Source organism: Hemitrygon akajei, chromosome 1, assembly GCF_048418815.1.
Source record: "Hemitrygon akajei chromosome 1, sHemAka1.3, whole genome shotgun sequence".
Taxonomy (NCBI): domain Eukaryota; kingdom Metazoa; phylum Chordata; class Chondrichthyes; order Myliobatiformes; family Dasyatidae; genus Hemitrygon; species Hemitrygon akajei.
In genome coordinates, this window is record NC_133124.1 from 64,606,519 (window position 1) to 64,620,212 (window position 13,694).

The window sequence follows — 13,694 nt, forward strand, 5'->3', positions numbered from 1 at the left end:
TGGTTTGCTTCATGCCAGCAAGAAGGACCCTTTGCATCCAAATCAGGCAAGTACAGGCATAATCAAAATCAGATTTGCTATCACTGACATAGGTCGTGAAAATTTGTTATTTTGCAGGAATATAATGCAAGACATCATAGTCACTCTAAATTACAAAAATATATTAATAAAAACAATAAATAATGAGGTAATATTAATGGGTTCATGGACTATGCAGAACTCTATCGGGGGGCGGGGGAGGGAGAGAAGCTATTCCTAAAACGTTGACTGTGGGTCTTCAGGCTCCTGTACCTCTGCCCGATGGTAGTGATATAAAGAGGCAAGCAAGATCTGAACCAGCAAATTTACTTAATTTCACAATGTAAACTCATGTTATTTAAGCTCATGTCCCTGAATGGTTAGACCAGTGCCAGAGTGCTAGGCAGCTCTCTAAAGTAGAGACAATGAATAAATACATTATTTTCTATAATTCACCTAATTTATATGATATTTTCCAGAAAATATTGTAATAAATATTCAAATAATCTCTGGATGTTGATTTGTTGTTCCCTCTTCAGTGTTAATCATTGATTTATATTCTCCATAAAAATACATTTCATACCGTTGCAATGTTCCCATTACAGACTCGATCCATTTTTCCATTGAACTTGACATTTTCTGAGAATCTGATATACCAATATCAACAACACAACTTCCTGCTGCTTCAATCTGCAAAATATTTGATCCAGTACTCTCCAAAATTCTAGCGTCTCCTCCACCAAAAGTTATAGCAGTATTCAGCTTCTTGTGCTGTAAGACAAGTGACATTATTAACTGTAGTTAGAGATTTCATGATATTAAGAGCTGGTCACAAGTAGTTACAGTGGATAAGTTATTTTTGTAAAATAAAATTATGCTGAGAATTATCTTGTAATCTGAATTAAATAATGAAGCCAATAAGAAATCAAAATTCTGTGTTGCAATATCTGAAAACAAACGGATTATTCAAATAATCAGTTTACTATTGTCACCTATACCAAAAAAGTGAAAAGCCCATCATTCCATACATCAGCAAATCAAGGTAGTACAAAAACAGAATGGATAACAGTGTTAACAATTACAGAGAAAGTGCCATGCAGGTAGACGAGTAAAAGTGCAAAGGCCATAACATGGCAGATTTAGAGATTAAATGTTCACTTTCAGCATATAAGAACTCCATTCAATGGATTTATAACAGTAGGACAGAAGTTGTCCGTGAGTCTGATGGTATGTGTTTGCAAGCTTTCTAACTTCTGTCCCATAAGAGAGGGGAGAAAAAAGAATGACTGTGATGGGAGGGGTCCTTGATTATGTTGGCAGCTTTGCCAAGTCTGCAGGAAGTATAGACAGTCAATGAAGGGGAGACTGGTTTTCGTAATAAGAAATTTCATCCTATGACAGGTGGAGCAGATGGAAGGTGCAACTAATCTGATGTCACAGGTTTAACCTAAGCACCCGATGTTCCAGTTAGAATTTTGAATATGTTTGGCACAATGAGTGGCTGTGTTTTGAAAGGTAGTGGCACCTATATTAGTAGCAATATCAAAGGAATCTAAAAATACTCTTGATCTGTAGTAAATCATAGCACTACAGGAAAACAGTGGGAGAGCAAGAACTATTGAATAACCCTTTCTGATATCCAGTACTGATGTAACAAATTCAATACCTTCCTTCAATATTTGATTCAAATTGTGACTCTAAGAAAAGACAAAATTCAAGGCAATGGTGTTTCCATTTAACAAGTTCATAGGAAAATGGCATGCTAATGGAAAACAAGTATTAAGAGATTCATTTTCATGTTTGTTTTCAAATAGGTAGGTGCAAGCTGAAAATGCCATGCAGCACTCAGAACCTATTCTGACAACATCCTTGATCATTGATTTACAAACAGCACACAGATGAGTATCATTTCTGCCCAAATTAGTGGAAGTCCACACATAATGTGCAAATTCTTAATGCATATTTTAATGCTGAATGGAAATAAGTTAATCCAGCAAATGCAATGTCCCACTGGGTGGTCCAAAAACAATCCTAAATTGCTGAGCAACACACACAAAATGCTGGTGGAACACAGCAGGCCAGGCAGCATCTATGAGAAGCACTGTCGACATTTCGGGCCGAGACCCTTCGTCAGGACTAGCTGAAAGGAAAGATAGTAAGAGATTTGAAAGTAGGAGGGGGAGGGGAAAGATAGTAGGCTGTGTTCCACCAGCATTTTGTGTGTGTTGCCTGAATTTCCAGCATCTTCAGATTTCCTCATGTTTGCCTAAATTGCTGAGATCACTTTTACTGATGCAGGCAAGGTATGAGACTGAGATCTTGTACTTGGTCATTTATTCATGCTTGGTTCTGTAAGGCTTAAATTCCTTGAGCTCATCTACAGTGCCTTAAAGGAGGAGAACATGTTTAAATAATTTACTAGTTTCCAGAAGTGCAAAGATCAATTCCACGTGCCACTCTCAACAGGATCATTGTAATTTACATCAAACATACAGGTAGCCATTCAATGTTAAGGACATCCTCAACAACTAAGCTACTGTGAATAATTTATTTCTCATTATCACCGCACTCTTTTTTGACAAGAGAATTAGTTAGTTACTGCCTGTAATGCCGCTGGTGCTTAGGGCAGCAGTGAAGGTTGTCTATCTCTGTCTGTCCTTGGCTATCTTTTCTATTGTGCTCCAGGGTTTGAGGGTCCTCAGTTTGATCTGGGCAATGTTCAGGACTTCCTTCATTGTGCCAGTAGCTTCCTCTCGGTTTTCAACACTGTCAGTCATGAAAATCCGGGTGGGGACTCAGGAATACCATTGCACACGAAAACAAGATTCTTCATTTCTGTTTCCGTTAAAAAAAAAAATTTGACCAGTCAGGGTTGTTAGCCCTGATTTGAACACCCCCCCCCCAATATCAAACCTGGAGGACTGGTGGACCAATATTGGTCTGGCCTCCACCCTTTGACATGTTTGGCATGGGTGATCCTACCAAGAGTCAAAGCACAAGGCTCTGACTCTAGCCAACATAGCTCTCTGGGTCACTGAGGCAACCAAGCCTCCAAACCCTGTGATGAGGTTGTGGTCCTCTTGGAGGTTTGACAACAGAAACAAATATATAAATCTCTTATGACACAGAACACGAATTAAAGCCAAAACCTGGGGCGTCATGGCAGCTTAGTAGTTAGCACAGCTGGGTTCAAATTCAAATCCCGTTCTTGTCTCCAGGGAGTTTGTATATTCTCCCCGTGACTGCGTAGGTTTACTCCTGGTGCTCTGGTTTCCTCCACACAATGCAAAGATATACAGGTTAGTAGGTTAATTGGTCATATGGATGTACAGTCGGCCCTCCTTATCCACGGGGGATTGGTTCCGAGACCGCCCGCGGATACCAAAAATCGCGGATGCTCAAGTCCCTTATTTAACCTGTATCAGTGCGGTGGTCTTTAGGACCCAACAGAACCCCGGACTTTATTTAACATGTTCAGAGCGGTGGACATTAGGACCCGGCGTAGGTCTGAATCCGCGGTGTTTCTGTTCACAAAAATAATCACGATCGCAATTGAAAATAAGATGGAAGTAATAAAGCGATCGGAAAGAGGTGAAACACCATCAGTCATAGGAAAAGCGTTAGGCTACAGTCGGTCAACGATCGGAACAATTTTAATGGAGCATTTGAAAGGTCCTGCCCCGATGAAAGCTACAATTATTACTAAGCAACGCAGTGGTTTAAATTGAACTACCTACAATATTTCTACTTTATATAGGGTGTAAATTTATCATATTGTTCCTGCTTTTACTGTATGTTAGTGTTATTTTAGGTTTTATGTGTTATTTGCTTTGATTTGGTAGGTTAATTTTTTGGGTCTGGAAACACTCAAAAATTTTTCCCTTATAAATTAATGGTCATTGCTTCTTTGCTTTTCGACATTTCTGATTACAAACGGTTTCACAGGAATGCTCTACCTTTGGATTGCGGGGGAAACCTGTATATACTAAGAAAAATGTTTGACTAAATGATGCTAAATAATACTGGATGTATCTGTTCCAACTTCAAATCCGACTTAAGGACGGACTCAGGAATGGAACTCATAACCTGGGGACTGCCTGTACTTTTAAATATTACCTAACACAATGTAAATGCTATGTAAATAGTTGTTATACTCTATTGTTTAGGGAATAATGACAAGAAAAAATAGTCTGTACATGCTCAAACAATGAGTGCTGGAGAGAGAACTTCCGGGTTTTCCTGATCCGCAGTTGGTTGAATCCGCGCATGCGGAATCCGTGGATAAGGAGGGCCGACTGTAATGGACAGCATGGACTCAATGGGCTTGAAAGATCTGGTACCATGCTATATCTCTAAATAATAAATAAACTGATCATAGCATTTAATACGAAAGAATACGGCAATAGGATAATAGAGCCACACATACTTAACTACTGTGAAGTGATTGAATATAGTCATGCCTCTCAAAGGTTGTTTCAGGTAACTGGTTAGACCCAAACACATGCTGTAAACTTCACTATAGGATGATGAAGACAACTGTCATCAGCTGTAATTTGAAGACTGAGAGTGTTGTTTTTTTAAAATATGGAGCTAAGCAACATTATTAAAACTGAATTACATGACCTAACCTAATGCTACAGCACCTCCAATGGACAAAGGCTGGGAAAAGTAACCTATGGGATATACAGTATGTGAAGCCCTAAAGTAGAAGCAATGCTTTGAAAGGGCTACACATATGTTTCCTAGGAAAACTATGCTGTGATTTTAGTGATTATGTTTTTGCTCAGTCCATTGCAGCCCAATGGAAATTTCCAGGTAAGCTGCTGTCAGAAAGTTGAGTATAAAAAGACTAAAATTTTGGTGTGAATTTATCATGCTATGCAGGTTAAAGATTATTTTTAAAAAACATGACCATTCTACATAGGAACTTCCATATACTTCCATGTTTCTACTTCAGTGTAATTTCCTTAGACAGTATTTCATATACCGTAATTTTTAATAAGAATAAATATTTCAAATACATTTATGGATTATCTTCTCTTCTAAAAGTCACATTTACCTGTTTTCCATTTAAAAAGAAGAATGTCTTGCCGCTAAAAATTGATTTTCTTTCTGGCTTCACTGTGACATCTAGTTCTCCAGGTTTGATACTAGGTTCATCAATGGGTGGGACATAACTACCAAGACAAAATGTGAAACATGAAACACCTGAGTTTAAATGATAAGCAATTAAGAACGTGTTTTGTCAGCAAAATGCATTTCTTAACAGGAGAAGCAACTGAACTGTTTTTTTGGCACAGTTTAATTTTGCATCATGCACCAGTGCACAATTCTCAACCATATCAGTGCTCAGTACCTCATATCAACACCTGCAAGAAACTGAACTGATTTTCATTTGAACATTCCTTTAGCTAATCACAAGCCAATCAAAATTATAGCATCTTACGAAGCTTCAAGGAGGAGAAAAGGGCAAGGTGCGGCTGTAGAAGAAGACTAAGGAGCTGGTGGTGGACCTGAGGAGGGCTAAGGCACAGGTGACCCCCGTTTCCATCCAAGGGGTCAGTGTGGACATGGTGGAGGATTACAAATACCTGGGGATACGAATGGACAATAAACTGGACTGGTCAAAGAACACTGAGGCTGTCTACAAGAAGGGTCAGAGCCGCCTCTATTTCCTGAGGAGACTGAGGTCCTTTAAAATCTGGCGGACGATGCTCAGGATGTTCTACAAGTCTATGGTGGCCAGTGCTATCATGTTTGCTGTTGTGTGCTGGGGCAGCAGGCTGAGGGTAGCAGACACCAACAGAATCAACAAACTCATTCGTAAGGCCAGTGATGTTGTGGGGGTGGAACTGGACGGGGTATCAGCCATCCATCAACTCAAAATGACCATGTCCATCAAATCAGGCCACTCCTGCTGTCTCCTTAAGAATGTTAACAAGCAAAGTAACATCCTTGTAGCGAAAGGTAAATAATCCAGGAAGGAGCCATAATACATAAATCAACTGTGTGTGTCTCTCTCTTATCTGTAGCAGATGTTCCTGCCTCTGTGCTTCATCTCTCTCTCTCTCTCTCATTAGCAGCATAGCAATAGTAATAGTCCATAGTTCTCAAAGGGGGGGGGGGGGGGAATGGTTAACTCTGCACCCCATTTCCATCAGGTCTGTTCAGCACTCATAACAATTCCAATAATTGAACCACTGTGTTGCTTAGTAATAATTGTAGCTTTCATCGGGGCAGGGCCTTTCACATACTCCATTATTCTCACTTTATCCGTTATCCTTTAAAATTGTTCCGATCGTTGACTGACTGTAGCCTAATGCTTTTCCAATGACCAATGGCGTTTCACCTCTTTCCAAATGCTTTATTATTTCCAATTTAATTTCAATCACGATCGCTTCCCATCAATGGAACAGAAACACCGCGGGCGGCAGGTCCTGACCTGCGCTGGCTCCCGAGGTCCGCTGGGTCCTAAGGTCCACAGCACTGAATTCCCAGGGTACTAAACTGCACCGCACTGAGACAGGTTAAATGGGACAAGTGGGAGCTGTGCTGGGTTTGGGTATTTGATCCTCCACAATATTCTGCGTGGGAATTTAAACTGGAGGTGGCAGTTTTTTTTAATGAGGTTGAGTTGCGAGCTCGACATCAACCCGACACGGAAAGCACGGGAGTCAGTGGATCGACATCAACACGGCACGGGCGCAGTCTGTCACTAAATCAAACTCGGGGAGCTCCATTCTCTAGCCTGGTGCTGACTTGACTGCGCCACCAGCCGACTGGAACGGGGGGGCGGGGTCAGGGTGAATCTTACTAAGAAAAATTTAAGCCAAATACAAAGTTAAACACTCAACACAGTGTCAACAGCAACGACTTCAAATGGTGGACGGCGTTGTGATCTGACTTAAAATGGCAGATGGCATTCTCCTTCCTCAGTTCGTAAGTATGACTTGTCCGTAAGTCAGACGTTCGTAACTCGGGGACTACCTGTACCAGTTGATGTCACAATAAACCTTGCTTATTCACATCCTGTTTTACACTCCTTTACCTCTGTTCATCCATTTTCTATCATTTTTTGGTGTCATTTTTCTTATTTTTTAGATGTTTGAAATTTTTAAAAAGAACAATTTTATATATTCTTTAAGGAAGCTCAATTCATGGTCCATCATAAAATATGTGAGCTATAATGATTTTGGAACAATGTAACCACACACCATAATAAAATAAGGAATTAAAAATAGCATAGCACTTGATTTAACAATTTCAATGAGAGTACATAATAAAAATCAAGGGACTTCTACACCTTTCGGTCTCTACTCTCAATTTCTGACCAATATTTTAAATAGTTCACACATTTTGTACATATTAAAACCATAAGATTCTATTAAGAATATATTATAAACATTTAAAGAAAATGATAAATTCATGTTACCTTTCTGAATTGGGAAGTTGTCCTTTATTTCGGATTGCTTCAATAAGATTGACAAAGAATTCTGGCTTTACTATTGGTCGACCACAGATCAATGTGCATATAGTCTTAAAAGCAAACATATAAATTATTATGTATGGCACTGAACTGTTATGTCAGTATTGTCATCCATATGGACTAACATATTTCCTTAACAAAAGCAGATGAATAATTGTTCAAGAAATTGAAGAGTTTCTAAGTTCTTTCCGGAATCTATTTGATACATGATTAAGACTTGACTTGATGCTCTTGGTTCATCGCAATTCACATGAACTTTTCGAAAATGTGATTAGCTCAAATTATACATTACAGAATAAGTACAAATGACTGACAAATATAGGCAAACAGAAAATGCAAGCATTTCCATTTAATGCAGAAAAAAATGACAATTGAGGTCTCCTAAATATTTTTCAAGAACATTTCTTTAAAAGCAGAGAAGTGGGTTGGCAGGTTAAATAGCCAGTAGTACATGAGTGAATAGCAGAATGTAGAGGAAGTTGATCAGAGAACATGGGCAGAACAAAATGGGGTTTGTGTATGATTTGTTTAATTAGATGCTCGACAGTCAGCATGGACAGTGGGTCTCGGGATCTGTTGTCATGTTGTATGATCCTAAACTTTTCAGGTCATATTAAAAAAATGCTCCTAAATAAAATTCATTAGTGATGTATTAGAGAATGTAAAAGGTTATTCTTCAGGCCATACCATGCATCTCCTTACAAAACATTGCAATTTTTTTGACTGAAAGTGCTCAATAGTGCTTTCAAAGTGTAAGCATTTCTTCTTTTCAAAATTAGGATCTAAGGGGTTAGCCATTTAGAGGCCAAGATGTTAAATTTCAAATGAGCCTGACATTGCAGAGATTTAGCAGGAAAATGACTGGTGCACAAGAAACACTATGAAGTTACGGGCTTAAAAGTGACATGGTCTACTCCTGTTTCCCATGTATTCCAGATTTTAAAAAGTAAATGAACGCTTGGAAATCTCAAGTTTCTGTCTCAGTTGGTGGCACTACTAATTAACAATGAATTGTCATTATAGTTCAAGTAATATTCTGATACTGTACTTCCAAACTTTTTTGACATTTCCCATAAAACCTAGTAGAATGAAACAGCAATTTACTTTGTTAAATTCAACTAACCTTCGCTGTAACCTTTACTGATGACATAACAAGGTGAGTGTTATCCTCTATCCAACTGTTAGTAACATGACCTCCAAGACATTGGATTGATTGGTTTAATGCAATTTTAACTGGCCCATCCAAACAGGAAGAGCATACGATCAGGGGTTTATATTCTACCCTGAGGATAAGAAAACATATATTAAACTGACAAAGTATAACACAGGATACAATCAAATCATGGTGATAGCATCTTTTTCAGTTCACTATCTTCTTGACAGGAAGCTCAGAGATCTCGGCCTTGACCCCGTCTTGTGCAGCTGGATCCTGGACTTCTTGTCAGATCACCAGCAGGTGGTAAGAGTGGGCTCTTTCACCTCCACCACTCTGACTCTCAACACAGGAGCCCCTCAGGGCTGTGTACTGAGGCCCCTCCTTTACTCACCGTATACCCATGACTGTGTCACCACCCACAGCTCTAATCTGCTAATTAAATTTGCCAAATACACTACATTGATTGGCCTAATCTCAAACAATAACAAGGTGGTCTACAGGGAAGAAGTCAAGTCTCTGACACTGTGGTGTCAAGAAAACAACCTCCCCCTCAATGTTGCAAAAACAAAGGAGCTGGTTGTGGATTACAGGAAGAATGGAGAAGGGCTAACCCCTATTGGATCTGGGGTTGAGAGGGTAAACAGCTTCAAGTTTCTCAGCATCTACATCATTGAGGATCTCACATGGTCTGTACATTAGCTGTGTGGTGAAAGAGGCACAACAGCACCTCTTTCACCTCAGACGGTTGAAGAAGTTTGGTACAGGCCCCCCAAATCTTAAGAACTTTCTACAGGGGCACAATTGAGAGCATCCTGACTGGCTGCATTACTGTCTGGTATGGGAACTGTACTTCCCTTAAACGTAGGATTCTGCAGAGAGTGGTGCGGACAGCCCAGTGCATCTGTAGTTGTGAACTTCCCACGAATCAGGACATTTACTAAGACCGGTGTGAAAAAAGAGCTTGAAGGATCATTGGGGACCCAAGTCTCCCAAACACAATCTATTCCAACTGCTACCATCCAGTAAACAGTACCGCAGCATAAAAGCCAGGACCAACGGGCTCCGAACCAGTTTCTTCCACCAGGCCATCAGACTGATTAACTCAAATGATTTGAGTGTACTTCTATGTTACATTGGCTGTTCTATTTATTATAAATTACTAAGATTGCACATTTAGATGGAGACATAAAGTAAAGATTTTTACTCCTCATGTATGTGAAGAATGTAAGAAATAAAGTCAATTCAGTTCAATTCTGAGCTGCTTGCCTCACAGAAAGGGAGTTGAACGACCAAATAAAATTCTAATCTTATAGACTGATCTCCCTTTTGCCTCCACAGATGATGCTTAGCTAGTTATCTTTTGCATCAGTTATCACTTTTGATTCTTTGGAGAATATTTTAATTAAAATTAAGATAACACAAATAAAATTCCTGGGTAAAGAAATCACATATAAATGTAAAACATAAACACCAGAGATTCTACAGATGCTGGAAACCTTGAGCAACATATACAAAATGCTGGAGGAACTCAGCAGGTCAGGTAGCATCTATGAAGGGAAATGAACAGTTGATGATTCGACTGAAAATTCTCTTTGGGACTGGAAAGAAAGAGAGCATAAACCAGAATAAAAGTGTGGGAGGAGGGGAAGGGTCTCAAGTTGGTGGGTGTTAGGTGATTCCAAGTGAGAATGGATAGGTAGGTAATTTAAATATTTCAATGTTTTGAGTTTAGAAATGTTGTTTCTTACAGTTTTGCAAGGCACAGTAAAAACTGTAATTCTTCCTAAGTTAAACTCAACCTTCTCTACAATGAGAAACATTTATTGTAGATACAAGAGAATTAGAATCAGGTTGATATCACTGGCATATGCTATGAAATTTGTTATTTTGTGGCAGCAGTACAGTGCAATACATATTAAAAACCACTATAAGTTCCAATAAAAAGTAGCTATATTATAAATGAAATTAAATATGTGGTACAAAAAGAGAGGGGGAAAAATAATGAGGTAATATACATGGGTACATTGACCATTCAGAAATCTAATGGTGGAGGGGAAGAAGTTGTTTCTAAAATATTGAATGTATGTCTTCATGCTCCTCCTTGATGGTAGCAATGAGAAGAGGGAATGTCCTTGATGGTGAGGATCTTAATGATGGATGTCGTCTATTTGAGTCATCACCTTTTGAAGATGTCCTCGGCGCCGGAGAGGCTAGTGCCTACGATGAAGCTGGCTGAGTTTACAAATTTCTGAGTTTCTTCCCGATCCTGTGCAGTGGCTTCTCCATACCAGATGACAATGCAACTTGTAAAATGCTCTCCATGATACACCTGTAGAAATTTGAAAGTGTCTTTGGTGACATACCAAGTCTCCTCAAACTCCTAATGAAATATAGCCACTGTCATGCTTTCTTTGTAATTGCATCAATAGATTGGGCCCAGGGTAGATCTTCAGAGATGCTGACACCCATTAACTTGAAACTACTCACCTTCCCACTTCTGATCTCTCCATGAAGACTGATTTCCTTTCCTGAAGTCCACAATCAATTCCTTGGTCTTACTGACATTGACTGTCAGGTTGTTGTTGCCACACCACTCAACTAGTGGATCTATCTCACTCCTGTATACCTCCAAGAAGAGCAAGAAGGGGGCATGAGAAGGCCTTGGCGAGTAGGGTAAAGGAAAACCCCAAGGCATTCTTCAATTATGTGAAGAACAAAAGGATGACAGGAGTGAAGGTAGGACCGATTAGAGGTAAAAGTGGGAAGATGTGCCTGGAGGCTCTGGAAGTGAGCGAGGTCCTCAATGAAAACCTCTTCAGTATTCACCAATGAGAGGGAACTTGATGATGGTGAGGACAATATGAGTGAGGTTGATGTTCTGGAGCATGTTGATGTTAAGGGAGAGGAAGTGTTGGAGTTGTTAAAATACATTAGGACGGTCAAGTCCCCAGGGCCTGATGTAATACTCCCCAGGCTGCTCCACGAGGTGAAGGAAGAGATTGCTGAACCTCTGGCTAGGATCTTTATGTCCTCGTTGTCAACGGGAATTATACCAGAGGATCGGAGGGAGGCGAATGTTGTCCCCTTGTTCAAAAAAGGTAGTAGGGATAGTCTGGGTAATTATAGACCAGTGAGCCTTACGTCTGTGGTGGGAAAGCCGTTGGAAAAAATTCTTAGAGATAGGATCTATGGGCATTTAGAGAATCTTGGTCTGATCAGGGACAGTCAACATGGCTTTGTGAAGGGCAGATTGTGTCTTAACAAGCCTGATAAGAGTTCTTTGAGGAGGTGACCAGGCATATAGATGAGGGTAGTGCAGTGGATATGACCTACATGGATTTCAGTAAGGCATTTGACAAGGTTCCACACGGTAGGCTTATTCAGAAAGTCAGAAGGCATGAGATCCAGGGAAGTTTGGCCAGGTGGATTCAGAATTGGCTTGCCTGCAGAAGGCAGAGTGTCCTGGTGGAGGGAGTACATTCAGATTGGAGGGTTGTGACTAGTGGTGTCCCACAAGGATCTGTTCTGGGACCTCTACTTTTCGTCATTTTTATTAACGACCTGGATGTGGGGGTAGAAGGGTGGGTTGGCAAGTTTGCAGACGACACAAAGGTTGGTGGTGTTGTAGATAGTGTAGAGGATTGTCGAAGATTGTAGAGACATTGATAGGATGCAGAAGTGGGCTGAGAAGTGGCAGATGGAGTTCAACCCACAGAAGTGTGAGGTGGTACACTTTGGAAGGACAAACTCCAAGGCAATGTACAAAGTAAATGGCAGGATACTTGGTGGTGTGGAGGAGCAGAGAGATCTGAGGAAACATGTCCACAGATCCCTGAAAGTTGCCTCACAGGTAGATAGGGTAGTTAAGAAAGCTTATGGGGTGTTAGCTTTCATAAGACGAGGGTTAAGAGTTTAAGATTTGCAAGGTAATGATGCAGCTCTATAAAACTCTGGTTAGGCCACACTTGGAGTACTGTGTCCAGTTCTGGTCGCCTCACTATAGGAAGGATGTGGAAGCATTAGAAAGGGTACAGAGGAGATTCACCAGGATGCTGCCTGGTTCAGAGAATGGATTATGATCAGAGATTAAGGGAGCTAGGGCTTTACTCTTTGGAGAAAAGGAGGATGAGAGGAGACATGATAGAGGTGTACAAGATATTAAGAAGAATAGATAGAGTGGATAGCCAGCGCCTCTTCCCCAGGCACCACTGTTCAGTACAAGAGGACATGGCTTTAAGGTAAGGGGAGGGAAGTTCAAGGGGGATATTAGAGGAAGGTTTTTTACTCAGAGAGTGGTTGGTGCGTGCAATGCCCTGCCTGAGTCAGTGGTGGAGGCAGATACACTAGTGAAGTTTAAGAGACTACTAGATAGGTATATGGAGGAATTTCAGGTGGGGGTTTATATGGGAGGCAGGGTTTGAGGGTTGGCACAACATTGTGGGCCGAAGGGCCTGTAATGTGCTCTACTATTTTATGTTCTATGTTCCACATCCCAATCTGAAATTCTGCCAACAATAGCTGTGTGATCAGCAAACTTAGATGTCATTTGAGCTAAACCTAATCACAAACTCGTAGATGTAGAGAACTGTGATAACCATGCATCTATGAGGTTTGCCAGTGTTGATTGTCAGCAAGCAGATATTATTTATGATCTGCACTGACTGTGGTCTGTTGATGACAAAATTAAGGATCCAGTTGCTGAGGGAAGCACAGATTCCCAGGTTTTGGAGCTTGTGAGTTAGTTCTGAGGGTATAATGGTGTTGAACTCTGAGCTGTAATCAATAAGCAGAAGTCTGACATAGGTATTGCTATTGTCCAGGTGGTTCAAGGCCAAGTGGAGAGTCAGTGAGAGTGCATCCACTGTAGATCTATTATGGCGATAGACAAATAGCAGCGGGCCCAGGTCCTTCCTCAGGCAGGAGTTGATTCTGGCCATGACCAATAACTCAAAGCACTTCATCAGAGTAGATATGAGTTGTTGGGCGATAGTTGTTGCTCCCTGCTCTTCTTGGGCACTGGTATAATTGTCACCC

General features: G+C 40.5%; 1 protein-coding gene across 1 annotated transcript in view; it reads right to left on the bottom strand.

Annotated features, from left to right (window-relative positions):
* Nucleotides 1-13,694, bottom strand: part of nbn (nibrin) — a 59,552-nt gene that overhangs the window by 39,609 nt on the left and 6,249 nt on the right. The window contains exons 4-7 of the mRNA XM_073044462.1: nt 8,628-8,787; nt 7,451-7,554; nt 5,078-5,195; nt 602-789 (exon numbers count right to left, since the gene is read on the bottom strand). Of these exons, the coding sequence (XP_072900563.1) occupies nt 602-789; nt 5,078-5,195; nt 7,451-7,554; nt 8,628-8,787 (570 nt within the window). The remainder of the gene's footprint in view (nt 1-601; nt 790-5,077; nt 5,196-7,450; nt 7,555-8,627; nt 8,788-13,694) is intronic.